The 17,308-nt window shown below is 42.9% G+C and overlaps 1 protein-coding gene across 7 annotated transcripts in view; it reads left to right on the top strand.

The window, feature by feature from the left end:
* Positions 1-17,308, top strand: part of LOC109639641 (RNA-binding Raly-like protein) — a 75,783-nt gene that overhangs the window by 43,128 nt on the left and 15,347 nt on the right. Inside the window, exon 1 of one of the 7 annotated variants that reach the window (XM_020103231.2) lies at positions 6,941-7,138. The exons of 5 other annotated variants lie outside the window; for them this stretch is intronic. In XM_020103231.2, coding sequence (XP_019958790.1) covers positions 7,099-7,138 — 40 coding nt within the window. In that variant the 5' untranslated portion in view covers positions 6,941-7,098. Of the gene's footprint in view, positions 1-6,940; positions 7,139-9,002; positions 9,028-17,308 lie in introns of those variants that run through there. One more of the 7 variants, XM_069512568.1, reaches the window with a different exon arrangement.

The raw sequence follows: 17,308 nt of genomic DNA, 5'->3' as shown, positions 1-17,308 counted from the left end.
CCTCTACCTGAACAGACCTCTTCATAAAAAAAAAAAAGTGTCCTGGATATTTTTGCATATTCAGTGTAGATTGGGGTGAGACGATGAACTGCCTGCTCGCTCGGTGAAACTCACTTTGGATAAGAATTCTGCTTTTTAGAGCCAAAGCGATAAAAAGCAGCACGCTGCACTGAGCTGACAGGATGGCCGAACGTCGACTGCAGCTGTTGAGGGAGAGGAATCATAACGCACAGCTGTCTGCTCTGTGCCTCGCAGGGGGAAAAAAGAGACAAACATTAGCTTTATACACGCAGGACGAGGTTGTCTTCAAAAGATAGCAGGTGGTTGGAAGTGCGTTCCTGACCTTGACAACTCCTTATGGCTTGTTCACACTTTGTTATTAGCCTGTAGCCTCGGTGCTGCAGGATGAAGATGTAAACAAGCAGCAGAAGTATCATTATATATGAAAACAGGAACAGTTGGTGAATTCTGCAAGAAGATTTAGCACAGAGCACACACACGCACACACACACACACACACACACACACACACAGGATGACAAGAATTTTAATTCAGTAATTGATGGATAAATTATGGAAGCCCATTTCTGCCAATTAAAGAAAAAAAAGATGAATGCTAAGTCAACTCATATGGGAAGATGATGAATTGTTAATACTGGAAAGATTCTAACTCGTTATTTGGGAAAAGTCTAACTCCCTGTTTTAAATTAGAAGTCATTATTTAAGAAAGTTGACCCTCTGGTGTTAAGCCATTTAATTCCCAGGCTACAGAACGTGAACATGCTCTGGGCCTTTGTATCTGTAGAGTTGTGCGACTGGAGTTGTTAAGTGTGTCACGGTTTCCTCCGCAGCCTACCTGTGTGACAGAATTATTAATGAGCTGTGTCTGTATTTATGCAGCTCATCTAACAGGCCGAGATGGGCCTCCTTCATTACTCCGAGCCGCCGGAGCCGTCCTGTCAAATGAAATGTGAGCCTCAGCCCGAGACGAGCACTTGTTATAACAAAAGGGGGGGAAATTCATCGAGCGTTAATTCGGTTTGGAGATGATGGGTCTGGAGACGCGTGTCAGCCTCGTCTCCTCGTGTGTGAGAGGCTCACAGAATCAGGAGCATGTGTCTGAATCTCAAAGGCAGCTCTTCACACCGTGGTCACCGAGCACCACACTGTGGTGCGCTGCAGTTATTACCGCTGCTGATCCTCAGTGTGTTGAGATGTAATCATGTCACATGTATTTATGCACACTCCAACTCTGTGAAGGCTTTCAGCTTTACTTCATAAAGAACCATTTTACCGAGTGATTCATTCCTCGGTGGCTTCAGTCTCTTCTTGTCGGCTGCTCAGAGGAGCAGGGAGGCTCTGCACTGTATTAATAGGCTGATGTGTCACTATCTGAAGTCCTGGTGTAAGTGCTATTGGACTTGACACAAATCATGTTGAGGTGCTGGAGGCGACGCTGCCAACATGTTCATTCTGATCTGTTCAAAAGATTTAGACTCACAGCTTCATTTACTAATGCACAGCCACTCCTGTGATGACTTCAGCAGTTTCACAGAGCAAAGTAAATCCACTTAAAGGTTTAGAAATATCTTCATTACATTACTTTTTTATTTTTTACAATATCAATTATTGCAGTATTTCTCAAGCAAAACAGGGAAATATTATTACTTGCAGTGTGTTTGTGTTTGTGGACTTTTTCCAGAACAGAACTTATCAGGACCAGTGGACCTCATAGGGACCAAAGCTCGCCCAACCAAACTTTAATACTTGTTTAGTTCATGAGATGAGAGGAAATGCAAAAAAAGATCAGTTACAGACTTTATCACATAGACTGAAAAACAGCATAGTTTAGTTTAACTAAAACTCTGTGTCGTTCTGTTTGTAGCACAACCTAAATGCAAAGATAAAGCAATTAGGTGCAACAGGTAATTTAATAAAGCACAACTTGATAAAACCAAAAGCAAAGATTCAGGTATAAGGACACGAGGAAACCAAACATGAGCTAAACTGAAACAAAACACAACAATTGAACACAGCTGAGCAAATGAACCATCAAAGAGGAGTGAGGCAGGCAGAGACTAAATAGACCTGGGAGGTGGAGAGACTATTGAACACAGGTGAAACACATCAGGGTGAAGCAGACAATCACAGACGGAGGGAAACAGGACAAAGGAAAGAATCCACAAAATAAAACAGGAAAAAAACTCAAAGTGCTGAGATATAAAAGAAGTCTGTTCAAAAACACACATTTTCACAAAATTAAATCCAAAGTAATTTATATAATAAGTTTATATGTTTACTGATGCATAAATTATGGTTCTGGGAATTAAAAAAAGATATAAACCCTTTAGAATGACCTCATTTTTAGGTCCTAGGATTTCATCTGGTCTTCATAAATATAGACAAACATAATGTGTCTAAGATAATAACACACAAACAATTATAGTTGTTTGTGTCTTAATTGAACACAACTCTCAAACTTTCGTGGAAAAAGTGCATGTGTCACATTGCACAGTGGGTTTAATCAGAAATGAGGTGACTTATAACTTGTTTCCTCTTCTTTGTTTTACCCCCTTTGGTAAAAACCTTTCATCGGCCAGTGCCTCTGTCATTGTGGCTCCATTACATCCAGGAGTCGTTATTGTTTTAGTGGGGTTCACATTATCTCTGCTGACTGGGTGAACGAGCGTGGTGTCGTCTGAGCTGAATTAGATTTGGCAGCCTTTAATGCCTGTATGAATAGCAATTGCCACCAGCTCAACATTTGAATACTTCTTAATGTGATTCTTTGCACTCTGCTGACCCTGACAGATGGAGAGAGGGCGAGGGGAAGAGAAAAAGAGACAAAAATCGAGGGAGGAATAAGGAAAACAGGAGCAGAGGGGAGGAGGGATGATGCTGGGGATAGAAACTAAATAAAGGAAACAAATGAGGTCTTACTTGAGAGGATGGATGAATGAAAACCATGTGCAGTGGATGAACAGATTCATCTTTCTGATTAAATGAGGGCAAATTAAAGGACGGGTGAGAACAGTTTATTTCTGTCTGAGCTTTAGGAAATAATCCCTCAACGTAAAATAGATCATGTTTTTCTTATTTGTGTATTTGTGGAGGATTTGTAGAGTTCAAAAGCTCGGCTGAGAAATTCTTCTCTGCACAGGATCAAGTTTTACTTCTTTCTAATCATTTGATTCCTTTGGACTTAAAAAGAAAAACCAGCGCAGCGTTAAAATCATCACAGACAGTTTTGTAATTAACTGGATTTATTGAATTTATTTATCAAAGTAAGAAATGATAAAGTTTTCTGCTTTTTGGTTCAGATAATTGAGTTTGCATGTTTTCCCTGCATTGACTTAATCTGCTTGAGAAATCACTCCGACATGAAAGGTTTGAAAATTAGTAATTTCTGGTTTTGTAATAAACTGGCTGCAGGTTTTTCCCTACTTTTGGCCAAATGCATGCTGGGATAGACTTAGTTTGTTCATTCTTAGAAAGAAATTTCAAAATAAAACCAAATCGTTGTGTCCTCTTCCTGCTGACAAAGATCTGACAAAACCTAAACATCTGGATTTGACACTGATGATTTAAAGATTCTTCAAGACAGTTTTATTTAAACATAGTTCTTGTCCAAACAGAGCTGCTCTCACATTTCATATGCACCGTCTGTGCAGCAGCTGTAGAAACTGTCTGTGTCTCCAATCCACAAATCAAAACCTTCAGTGTCAGAAACATTTATTTCTTTAAATCTCTGTTGGAAGAAGCTGTCGTGCTGATTGCTCTCCACTAGAGTGCGCAATTTGTCTCCCCAGGTTTCAGGTCTAACACTTTGAGCTCCCGTTTGTGTTTCACACATTGAAGTGACCGTTAGAAAACATGCCTGGGACAGAATGTGTGTTTTTTTCTCATTGTGAAACTCCAGATGTCAGTTTTTTTTTATTTCCACAGCAGTTTTTTTCTTCTCAGTATGAAGTCACAGAGCTTCTTTCAGTATTCTTGGCTAATTTACACGTGTAGATCCGGAGAATCTCATGAAATGTTGATAAAAACACTGTTAACCTGGCACTCGTGTGAAACTGTGGAGCATTCAGTCCAAAATCATTTAAAATGCATGTTTTCTTTACCCTTTTTGCTTGAAACTTCCTTGTTCAATTGGACCCAATCCAGACAAATGTGTGGTTCGGGCTTCGTGAGCAAAGAGACACAGTTTTCTTTCACAGGCTGCTAAGCGGTTTCGGCAATTGACACACAGGATACGTTTGCAATTACTCTGTGCCAGAAGCAGTGGCTGTCTAATGAGCTACGAGAGGCTGTGAGTCACAGGCCAATGAGATCTGATAGCTGGAGCAGATTTATATCCATCATGTAGAAAATCTTCCCCCCCCGGGCGTCAGCTGCACCCCCCATCTCTCCATCTCAGCTCTAAATGAGGATCGTTTGTTAACGGGCCTGAGAGTGTGGAGCTCTGCAGATGATGCATGTGCGTCCTCTCTGAAGCTGGTAACGATGTGCTTAATGTTTTGAAGACTTTTCTAGAAACCCAGTGTGTATTCTTCTCTTTCTTTAGTCACATCCAAGTTCTTTCACATCAATCCTCTTTATTCTCACTGTTAATATTGCACACAAGCTTCCCTTGGGATGGTTTTGTATGTGTTGTATTACAAACTACATACAAGACATTACTGGTTTCTACCACATGCCACATGTATGTGTCATGTACATTCAGTTTATATTGTTTTAATGTTGTGTGAGATAAACTAAACTAAACTTGCAGCCAAGTTTAATACAAAAATAAAAATGTTTTGTCCATTTGGGGGCAGCAGAAACAAGCTGTGAGTTCAACACTGACATTATATTCTTATGGCAACACATTCACAAACTGGTTCTTCTCTATAGGATCAATTCCTATCAACATCGATTATATCTATGGAAATCATTGATGTTGTGTTCAGGATTAAGAAGCTGAAAGCAGCAGCCCTGCATGTATACGCTATTTTTGATGGAGACCCTGAATATTATTGTTCTGTGGTTTTGAGATATTCAATAGAAAACTTACTTATTTTCTATCAAACATGAATTCAGGAATTTTCATTCACATCGGAAACATGAATGAAATGACTGAGGAGGTGTTTGATTTCTTGCACTGCCCCCACGGCTGCAGAAACCTACAGTATTTCTAATAAAGTAAAATTTAAAATGACAGTTACAGCTTTTTTCTGTGTGACGCTCATTGAAACACTCTGAATTGAGTAAATGTGTCTCTAATTTCTCTTTCAGAGGATAGAAAATTAAAAGAAAAGGTTTTTATTATGATCAAATCTCATTGTATGCCATCTTGATGATATCGTGTTCTAGACCGTGTTTGTTGCATTGATGCATCATGGACAGTAGATGTCCCTGCTATGCTGTTGTACACAGAGTTGTCTCTTTGCTGGTCGGTAATCATTTTTTCCTCGTCCATAAAAACACAAATTTAAATGGGGAAGCATTCTCATCATGCTGGAAGGCCCCTCTTTTTTATTTTACAATAAATGACTTTGACCTCCAGCCCAGCATGTGATCTCATCCTCTGCATTGATTTATTTTAATTGGCCGTTTTCATCAAAACCCACTCTGAGGGATTTTCATCGTCTCTGAGTTTCAAAGTGAAAAACATGAAGAAGAACATTTGTCATTGTGGAGCGTGTGAGAGCAACAGTGGTTTCAGAGGACGGACGTATTGATTGAAATCAGGCTACTCTCCGTGCAGTCGGCTTTTAGAGTTGTTTGTTTCCATCACACAATCCGTCTTTCCCCACCACCGAAAAATAAATAAATGATCATTCACCCCACACAATAATAATGTAATAAGGTAGCAGAATGAATCAGCATCCATGGTGCTTCCTCATTCTTGTCTCCTTAGCAACACAAACCCCTTTGCAAGTGAGATGAGAAGCACCTTTGCTGAAGTGCACCCAGAGGTTGTGGATGGAGGAGAATATGTGCCAGCGAGGAGTAAGATGATAATCAGTGTTACAGTGCAGAGCAGAGTACCTGCTGGAAGCTTCCTCCTCCTCTTCTTCATACCGACACAAGCTGTTTTACACGTGTGAACCATAAACAGGAACCGTGTCGTGTTGAAGGTCAGAGGTTTTGTCCTTTTTCCAAAAGGTTAAACTGACAGGAAATCTAACGTGCGTGGTGCGTACTGCGAATTCACTCATCCCCGGTGGACCGTCGGGATAAATTTGAAGCAGTGTTGAAGAATAGTAATTAGATACAAACACCTTGAGGAGAGCGTGACAATTTGTTTGACGTGGTCGACAGTGACGCCACGTGTACGATACTTTTGGTGAAATATATCAACAACTGGTTTTCTGCAGATAATTTTGGCGGCCACATGATGAGTCCCAGTTATTTGGTTAGTCTTTCCTCTAGCGCCACCATGAGTTTGACATGTATGGCTTAAAATATCTGACCTAAATGTGATATGTCTTTATTACTCTATCCTTATCATGAGATGTGATATTATATTTAGTGAAGGATCTTTTATATTTATATTGTATTTATTTAAACTAAATATGAAGCAAAAGTTGAATTTGTACAAAGAAAATGTAAAGCAAACATTGAGCCCTGATGAAAAACATGAAATCCTACTGGTGGCAGGATGGATTGTGTCACAGTTAATCAGCTCAGATAAATTTGGCTTCTTGCTTCTTCGATTTATAAACGTAAAATCTGAACCCAAAAAATTAATCAACGGGTGAAATTAAAAATCGTCTGGATCTAAACTGGGAGCAGACGTGAAGAGAATCAATCATCACAGATTCCTCTTTGTCTCGTTAGACCCACATTTATCTTTTCCCCATCATTGCTTTTGACTTCGTGACTGTCAGTTCACCGATCCCTGTGAGAATGAGATGCTCTGCTCTCTCCCCCCTCCGGTCTGAGATCATGGTATGATCCTCTCCAGCAGCAGAATCAGTGCGAGGAGCTGATTCTTGTTTCCAGAGTCAAAGTCTCGCATCTCTCTGGATCACAGTCCGACTCAGACTCCCTCCCTCTCTCTCTCTCTCCGGCTCCTCATCCAGCATCTGACCGAGCGCAAAGCTGGACCCGTACATGATGACCATGTACAAGGGGAAGCGTCGCAACCGTCGCTGTAAGTTTTTTATTATCGCAAAGAGCTGCAGGACTCAACGAGGACATTGTTGTTTCAGGCTCGTGTCGCTCTGCAGGAAATGCAAGTTGCAAATATTGAGATCTGACTCGTGCTCGATTAAATAAATCTGCAACAAAAAAAAAAGAAAGAAAATGTAATATGCAAAGTTAAACCTGCAGCGAGTCGTTTGGTCTTTATTTGTGTCTTTCAACACTGAACTCAGCTGACTCATATGAAGTCAGGTCACCTGCTGGCTCATAATCTTTTGCATCGCAAGATTCATCCTCCTCCAGAGTTATAACCTGTTTTTATTCTGCAGAAGTTTTCAATGTGTCGCTATTGACGATGAGAACTTTCTTCTGTTTTTAAAGTATGACGGTTATAATTCATGACCTTAGAAATGTAGATTCAACTGAGCACGATAGGTTGTTTTCACACACTCATAGATTTACATACATTTCTGTTGTGAATATACAGTTTTTCTTTTGTTCTGATGGACATGGAGGATTTTTAACCCACATTCATGAATTTGAAAAGAATGAATAGATCTAATTAATGAATCCACGATGAAACAATTTGGATGTTTAAATAATTGATTGTGTTTTTGTTTTCTGCTGATTTCAAGCTCGTTGTTAATGAGGAATTTGCAAATGTGGGTCAGATACAATTAATATTTTACTTTATGATCAGCAGAGGAATATGATTATATGAATATAAATAATCATTACTTGCAGCCTTATAACACAGTGATGTGGATGGTGGTATGCAGCCCAATCTAAAGCCAAAGAGCTGATTAAGAAATCTGAAATATAAGATATCTCTCCACACATATGTAAAATCAGTGGCTGACTAATTAGGCTAACTTGTTGTTGGCTCAATATTCGGCAGGTGCCTGCAGGCTCCTCCTACACCATGTTTCTCCTTCCTGTCGTCTGCACTGTACAGCTGCTTTTTAACTTTGTGGATATGCAGCTTGTGCACAGCAGGACGCTGAGCACAGGAGGAGGCAGTGTCAAGAGACAGAGCAGGCGAAGAAATCCAGGAAGTCCTTCGGCAAAGAGCGAGGGAGACAATGAATATCTGCATGGGCTGAAGATGTTGAGCTTGTTAAAGAGATTGTTCTATACTTTGTCTGGCAGCTATAGATCCGTAGAGATTTGGAGATGGTGCTGAAGTGTCTCATTACAAACTGGGTTTTCATAGAGAACAAGAAGACTAAATTAAAGTAACAGGTTATCAGGTGTTCTTTTAAGTCCGGACGCCTTTAGGGACGTCACATTTTCCCCAAATCAAGTTCAAATAATTAGAGTGAGGCTAATTAATGTTCAATGTTAGACACGGAGACAGACGGAGCCTTCTGTCGGTACTCTGCGTTCTTTTCGTCAGTATTTGTGCAAGCATATGTGTGTCTTCTGACGGACTAAACGAAGCAGTACTACCAGAAATCGTGAGGGGGCAGTGTATCCAATAGTTTATGGGTAGAGTACGAGGAAGCAATAAAGGCAGTTGCATGGTACAAAGATGAGAAACATCTTCATCTTTGTTAATCACGCTGCCGTCAACGGTGTAGAACCCGAAACACTTTCAGACGCTGCTTCTCAGATGCTTCGGTGTTGTGATTGTCCACCCAGGACATCTTTGCTTGCTAGCGTCATCACAAATGAGCGGAAAGTTGCTGGCTTGCATTGCTGTGGGTTGAGAGTGCAGGCAAGAGATCAAGCTGATTATGAGCGGCCCTCTGCTGGATCATGGGGCAAACAACCGACAGTCTTGTGCTTCTTCAAAGTTGCTAATCTGGATTTCTGCAGAGTTAGAGGCGCGTTTGGTGTCGGGCCCGGCTTTGGTGGATGAAGAACTGTTGGAGGACGAATCCAGATGATCCAGTTTGTGTAAGATGTTTTGTGCAGATTCAGCAATGTCCGAACAGTGTGTGTTTGTGTGATTGACACGACTGTGTAGAGGTGTGTATGGGTGTAACTTTTTCATTATTTATTTTTTTGGCACCAGCAGCTCTCATTTTGAAACGTGCTCTGCAACAGTGCCGCATAGATGCGATAGAAAAGTAAAAAGCTTTCATTATTTGTGACTGTACATTAACTAGGAAGGAGAAATCTCTCTTTTGTTGTAGCAGAGGTTTTGCATAAATAAGTCGCTGTGTAATACCCAGTGGCAAATTTATCTTTTCACTTTGTTCTTTATCAAGGTGAACCCTTTGTCCATGAGCGTGTTTTTGAGCTGCAATTAATTTAATTAGGAGAAGAAAAGCTCTCAGCCTTTATCCTTGTGCGTCTGAAAGCACGAGTAGAGTATTTGGTTTGAGCTCCATGAATATTTAAGATCTTGCAGCTCAGGAATCTTTGGCGATCAAATGGGGTTCCAGCCCTCTGCACCACCGGGATGTGCTCTTTGTGCATGTTTGTGTCTTGTATGTGTACAATCGTTGTATGCAGAGGGTCTGGTTGTGCGATTTCACTTTTTAAGGCTGCTAATGAAAATTGATCATACAAAGAAACTCACTCCAGAGTCGTCTTTGCAGCATTTTCTTTTAATCCACTGTGTCTCGTCCTGGTCACCTCTTGTTACAGTTGCAAATTGCTGCTGGGAAATTTGGCAAATTTGGCTCGCTGTGCTGCAGATGTTAGTGTGTGTGTGTGTGTGTGTGTGTGTGATGGGAGGGTGGGGGAATAGGGAAGGAGGTGGGGCAGCACAAGAGGCAGGCTGTTATATCGTCTGTCAGATGTCCTCCGTGTATCTCAAGCCATGTGTCAAGGGCGTTTGCATGGGTGTGAAGAGCACAGTGTGTGTGTGTGTGTGTGTGTGTGTGCATGTATGTTTGTGTGTGTGTGTGTGTTTGGCTCCATTTTGCCCCACAATCTCAGTTTGCATGTTGATGAGAAGGAAAACAAATCATGTGCAACAGACTCCTTGGTGGAACTGCTCTGCTTCTCTTGAATAAACCATAAGCGATTCCAGAATTCAGATTCTTTAGTTTCGTAGATACAATTAAAAAGATTCAGCAGCTCTGCCTCGACACATTTCTCTTTTTTTTTTGGCCTGGACAAGCGACTGCATCACACTCCCCTCTGTCCCGCAAATGTGATTTCATCTGTCAGAAGGGACCTAATGAGACTCCTCTGTATCGATGATGAAATTATGTGACAGAGTTGTCACGAGATGTCGCCCCCCCCCCCCCCTGGACTCCTCGTCTCTCCTCCGGCAGCTCCGCTCGAACTTAGTGAAGCAGAGGCTGCCTGGACTCCGGCCAATCAGTGTGACATAAAGACAAGCATTCAGTGATGTGCACACACACACACACACACACACACACACACACACACAGTGACATCTGCACACGTACGATCGCTGACGCACAGACAAACACTCAGAAGTAGATGACACCTTATTATCCACAGTCCTGCGTGTGATAAGCTTTTCGTGGAAGTGGTTGGGGGGGTTTATAGCAAAGCAGCAGATTTTATTGTTCTTATCTCGACGAAGCAGAATATTTAGGGCAACAGGCTTTGGTGAACGCTGGTTATTAATATTGGATCTTATGTGCACAGCCGACAGATAAGACTGCAGCATTATGACGAACGGCGAAAATTAGCATCTGTCAATTGTCAATACAAACTCGCTGAAATAAATGAAGAACTTTCTGCTTCGCTCTCTCACATGCAGGGATGAGTGACATGGGCATGTAGGCCAGCAACCAACGTGCCTGTCAGATTTCTCTCAATCAGCGATTCTCTTTGTTTTCCATTTTAAATGAAATATAAATGTCTAAGTGGGACATTTAAAGAATTGCGATGTGAGTCAAAGAGACAACACAGGGCCTATTTTCAGCAGTGAGGAAAGTGGAAGGCGATAAACTGCGTTCGTCATGTTTCCCACAGGAGACGCTTGTTCTAAATTCCCGTGTTTGTATTCCTGCCCGGCTCCCTCACCGCTAAGCCCTCTCGCCGCTCCATGTTCATCTGTCCGGCCGTCCAAATAGTCTGCTTTTTGAAGTGTATCATTGTTGACTCGTGGGAGACGGCCTACTGGGTTTTACAGGTCACACAGAGGGATGTGATCTCAAACCCATGCGGTGCCTTTATCTGTTGTGCCGGGGCCTTAAGGGGCCAGGGATTATGAGCTGATCCCCTTCGGACTTTGACCGGTGGAGCTGCAGAGAGAGGTGCTGAGGCCGGGCAGCAGACTGAGAGTCACGCTCCAGTGTTTACAGAGAGATGCTCCAGTTTTGTAATGATCTGTTGTAGTCACGTAAGAATCTGGTGTGGTATTAAAGAGGAGATGGATCGAAGGAGGATGAGAGTTTAGAGGCTTTGGTCATCGCGGACAAGGAAGAGGACGAGTCTGGAAACTCTACAACAAAGAAAACAGACAAATGGCCACTGCTTTGATAATGAATTATTAATTCATATGATTTATTAAAGGGCCTCTTCTTAAGGCAGTGCTTTTCTTCACTTTCATTAAATACTTAACATAGTAAACAATACGTTTTCAAAATGAATGTTGCTTGTGAACAGTGGTGCAGAAGTGTGAGACTTGTGTTACCTTGGAAGTTACTTTTAATCACACCAACTGAACGTTAGCATCATGTTGTGAAGTACAGGACGTCTCTTGGTGAGAAATTGATAGCGACAAATATCGTAACATTTCTTCCAAACAATTAATTGAAAAAAACTTGATGTGAAAGAATATGTGTCAGCGAAAATCCAAACAGAAATGAACTTTGATCCGTGGTTCTCCTGAATCGCCCCATTTGATATTCCGTCTTCAAAGTTTCCTGGAACCAAACCTTTGATATGCAGATTGTCGCCCCACGTCTCCTCGCCACTCTTTTCTTCCGTGTAATTAGACAACAGCGGGCCACTGCGGTGGCCTCCCATGACTCTTGTTGTTGAGAGCTGTTCGTAAACAAGCTGCTTGCTGCGTCTTGTGATCTTTGATTTAAAGCTTCTCACGCACAGAAAAAGTTAGGAACAAAGCTCATGTCAGGCAGTGAAGATTGACGTCTGATTCAGCACGATGCAGGAAGGACTTCGAGAAAATGAAAAGCTCTCAGGACTCAGGAAGGACCCGCTGTGATGGCACATTTGATTCTAATTCAAACTGAGATTTCATGGAAATCTGTCAATTAAGTTGTCAGTCGACACCTGCAAGACGTCCTTTATCGTTCAGAGATGAAACGTGGACCTGGCGTTTCATGATCCCCTCGAAAGCCAGGGCCTCGCCTACAGGTCGTGATGTACGGCGTTTGGAATTAGACGCAGCAATTCCTTCCACTCAGACCTTCTGCCGTCCTCGCAGACTGGACCAGATTCACAATTCATCGAGGAACTCACATCAAAAGCGACCGCGCTGGAGCCGGAGAGCGAAGATGAATTCCCCACACACGTACCCGTCCCTCCTGCACGTCCATCACCTGCATGAATCAGCTCCTCCGCGCTCTCCTCGCCTCGTTGCTCGCATCTCTCCTGCTGAGGAACAATTTGCATGATTAGTTACTTTGCTCAATTAATTAAGACGTTGGGGAGATTGGCGGCAGAGTTTCTCGTTCCGAGAGGAGATGATCGGCAGCTCCCTCAGCGTCAAGCTTCCCTCGTTCTTTCCCTTTCCTGTCTTTGCCTTTAATGTTTATCTCGTCAAATAGACAGTTGGCGTTTGCGAGGCGAGAAGACTGAAATGACAGAAAAAAAGTAACTAATGTGTTGCAGAGCCATCAGCTCTGGTCTGGGCTGAATTTTCCTCTTGTTTATTGGAAAAGACAGGAACACATTTCTCATTCTTTGAAGGTCTTTGCTGATACGTCCGAAAGGAGGTTTATTGCAGTCAATCACCTTGTCGCCGTGCTGCTCATCTGAGATATAACTCAAAAGGAGAAGCCGCAGCTTTTTATGTAATGAGGAGAAAGGACTTTTTGTACTTTGATGGTGGCGGGATGTTCGAGGTTAGAAAGGCAGCCTTATAAATGAAATACCACAGATTTTATACCTTTGACATTGCTGAAAGATTTTCTTTAATTTATATTGTCAGCATAGAAACATGTGGTCCCTCTAGATAACGTGATGATACTAACAGTCAATGTCAAGGCAGTGAAGGTACCGGAATATTTCCAGTGATTTGTTTTGTCTGTATCCATTAGCTTTCAGAGGACTTCATCCATTTTCCTTTACAGAAGGTTTCAAACATTGAGCATAAAGGGGCTGGATTTATATTTTAAAGCTCATGTGTTCTTAAACCAAAGCCTGAATCCCCTCCTCTTCGAGGGCTCAGACGCACTAAGGTGATAACTGATTCATGGAAATGTTTTTTTTTTTGTCTATCACTGCGTGTTTGCTTCCACAGAGCGGGCAATCAAACTGGTCATTTGCAGCAGCGAGAACCTACAAAACCGACCGTGCTGTGTTTCTTGTTGCCGGCTGAAATTTGACATGGTAGCAAGTTGGTCTGACATGCAAATTGCGGCGTTCGCAGTGCTCTCAGGCGTACAGCTGGTGCAGCTCAAAATGAGGGCATGAGTCACTGGTGGCTCCTGATTTCTGCTGGAGATGTAAATGGTGTTGAGCCTGTTTTTCAACCATTTCAGTAATGCAGCTGAATTTTTTGTTCTCAGTTATGATTGACTACATTGATGGACGTGACTCGCCTTATATCTAGTCAATAATCTTCCTCACCACATTTTAAAGAAAAGCCTGGTCCACAAATGAGCCGGCGAAAGCTGAGGGATGGGATTATTATTTCAACAGAGTTGTGTCTGATAAGAACAGCATCTTGCAGGAGAAATTGATTTTAAAGAATCTGCCCTTCTGTTCATCTTCCAACGCTCTGCCCACACTAATACAAAGAGGCCCTTTGGCTCACCAAGACACAATCTACCCTTCTCTCCCTTCCTGACCTTGTGGTGACCTGTGCCAGCCATGTCTGATCACTATCCTCTGAAGCCTCGGGCTATTAGCTGGTTTCCCCCCCTTTGTCTGAGAGAGAGGGAGAGCGGACGTAAAGAAGAAGCTTGAACATGTGCTGCATCGGGGGGGAGATTGTGTCCTGGGAAGACGGAGAGATGGTCACAGAGCCTGACTGACGTCTTTGTAAAAGGGAGAGTAAACAAAGATGGACAACCTGTCTCCACAGGAATTAACCAAAAATATCCTTGTTACGGGTGCAGCCATTTTGTGCTTTTGACATCAGAGTCTGTGCAAAAGTGAACGGAGCCGCAGGATTGACACCACGAAGAAGAGTAGAGAGCCAACATCCACCAAGGCCCAACAGTCCCCTTAATTAAAATCAAGATACACCCATTTGCACATAGATATCAGTCCTTTTTTCATCAAGATCCATGAATTATTCCCTCGGAAATCAGTAAAAATGTTAATGTCTCTCACAAAGTTAAAGAACAAACTCCTGGCTCAGTCCCTGTTCCAGATCCGCACCAGAATTTAATTATTTATAGGCTCTTTCCTGACATATTCAACATCCGTCCACCAGATTTCATGGTTATCCAGCCAGTAGCTTGCGTAATCTTGACAGAAACCAGCTTTGATAGAATTTGATTTGATGTGTTCTTTCATTTGTAGTTGGTCCATGCCCCAGCTGCTTTTTGGGTAAATAAAGAAAAGCAAAAAAATTGCTTTTCTTCTTAACGCCTCTATAAGAATACAGTATAAGTGGATCTCTGTTAGAAGGTGGCTCGACGGATTAGAGTCTGATTTGTTGTGGCTTCAGCAGTTTTTGTGCGCACCACTGTAGCTCATCCACATTCCTTCCAGGAGCGTCTTTCTTGAGACTCACCCTCCCTTTTCCTTTTCTGGGTCCTGTTGCTTTCTACCGACGTGTTTTCTCATCCCAGTGATTCCCCTGCAATATGTCGCCATATGGCTCAGTTTACAGCCCTGATTTATTCACAGCCTCAACTTCCATCGCTGTGCTGTTATTCATCCCTCACTAATGAAAAGAGGGGAGGAATAAGACTTACAGAGCATTCACTGGCGGCACAGGTGTCGCCTAGAAAAGGCCCCACAGGTGACGCTCAGCGCTGAAATGTCTCGTAATGAGCCTCCTCTGCGTGCACAGGGACACGGGAAGAAAAATGGGATGTGAGCGAGAGTGACGGATTGGTGATGTGGGATTAGATATCGTCTTGTGCGAGTGTGGAGGTAGGGAGAGTGAAGGGGAATGGAGAAAGAGACGTTGAGGGATAGGGTGAGGCTGAGGGGAGAACAGGAAGCACGAGGAGGAGAAGTCTGAGAGAGACGCAGATGGAAGGCAACAAATGAGACCAATAAAACACATGGGCAGGCTCCTCCAGGGAGTCACAGATCCGTGTTTTTTGACAGAAGAGCACAGGTTTGTCTTCGGTGATTGCTTACGCTCTATGCCTCTTGTCTTTTCACTGCAATTTACCTGCTGCACGACTTATTTTCCTCAGCCAATAACGTCACACATTTATCCACCCCTGGGCGGTTCTCGTTTCCGAAAGAAAGACAGGCGCCCCTCTATCTCTGTGAGAGAGAAAAAAGGAGCTCATCAGTGTCTAAAAATAACATTCAAGGTTGCAGATTTGAAATTGCGTCACGTTTACATTAAGAGCTTTTTTAAATTTGATTTGCTGTGCAGACCGAGCTGAGCAACCATTAGTGACTTCAGCACCACGGAGAGCTCCGCCTCCGTTCCTGTTTGACCCAGCCTCAGACTGAACGAGCTGCAAAGCAACGGAACAAACACAAGAATAACTGACTAACACGAATAAACACAGTCACTGGCTGTAGACCCAGTACGTGGGGTTTTACTGCTGCGTCGGCACAAAGTGTTCTGCCAAAACCTGCATAAGAGATTAAAGCCAAACAGTTGTTAAGCGTTTGTTGCCTCCAACACACAGAGAGAAGTGAGGTTAGTAAAACACACTGGTGTGTAAAAGCTGCATCCCCTGATGCTGGGAACCTCCAATAAACCGGCAGCAGATGGTCACAGTGTTCTCAAAGGCAAATACTTAATAAGGCAGTTAGCTGTGTAGCTCGCTCCGAGGCCTTTACGTGCTTTGTGTATCTATCAGTGGATGTTAGGGAGGTATCATCAGTTGTGCACCTTAGCATCATGTTTCAGCCTTTTAATCACAAGACCCACCGTAGGCTGCCCAGACTGGGGTGTGTGTCCTTCACATCTTGGGGCCCAGTTGTGGTCTCTCCTCCTGATCCAGAGCCATAGGCTGCAGTGTTCTGCAGTCTGTGATGTTTCTTTTATGAGCTGGTGCAGGGTTCGTCCGTCTATTCCTCGCTTTTCCTAGATGGTGGATGTTGCAATGAAGCCCTGCAGCCAACCTCCGTTGGACCGACTGTTGCTGTCCAGCCTCCTTGTTCTGCCTCAGATGCCATCTCTGCATACTGAGGCCATTGATAGATGAACCCTCTGTAGATAGATTGTTGATTTATCATTTCCGCTTCACAAATGTGCTAATAATGGGTCAACTCTTGAACCAGACTAATCTCTGCAGCCTCAATTAGACTTAAAGGCTGTTAAAGATATAGCTTAACAGAGTTCTTTATAGCTCGAGAAGTCAGCTGCTCCAGACAGAATGAGCGAGGGGGCAATGGCGGTGACATTTCTGACACAGGGGGGAAGCAAAACTGTAAAAAAAACAACAAAAGTATATAAATATCTCAGGAGCGTCGTACACGTAGAATACAGACGAGACGTTAACTTGGAAAGTCGACTAGATTCGGTGATGAGAACCGACGCTGGTGTTGATGGGCTGTAAAAAAAAACTGAAGTTATTCTGTTGCTCATCAAGACTCATCTGAAGGTTTTCAAACAGTTTGAGCTTTTTGTCATCGGGGTTTTTGCAGGCTAATTAAAGGTACCACCCTCCTGCCTCTATGTAAACCTTCGGGTTAATGAGGATTGCGGTAAATCCCAACATGCTCCGTCACGTATGCAGAAACACACTCGCTTGGTCATGCAGCTCTGCATAAAAAGTCTGTGTTTTAGCATGTCTAAGTAGTTGGTGTACAAACAGACCAGGGTTTAATCCTATTTCTCATAAGAGCAGCCTCAGGGAGAGGAGGCGAGAGTTTGCCAGCAGCTTATTTTCACCCTGGTGTGATTCCACTCTGGGGGATTGGTGTGCTTTGCTTGTTTAGTTTTGGGGCGGGAGGTGGCAGGAAGGGTGCA

Source organism: Paralichthys olivaceus, chromosome 17, assembly GCF_024713975.1.
Source record: "Paralichthys olivaceus isolate ysfri-2021 chromosome 17, ASM2471397v2, whole genome shotgun sequence".
Taxonomy (NCBI): Eukaryota; Metazoa; Chordata; class Actinopteri; order Pleuronectiformes; family Paralichthyidae; genus Paralichthys; species Paralichthys olivaceus.
The sequence above is the reverse complement of the archived record's forward strand: the minus strand, read 5'-3'. Positions and strand labels throughout refer to the sequence as shown.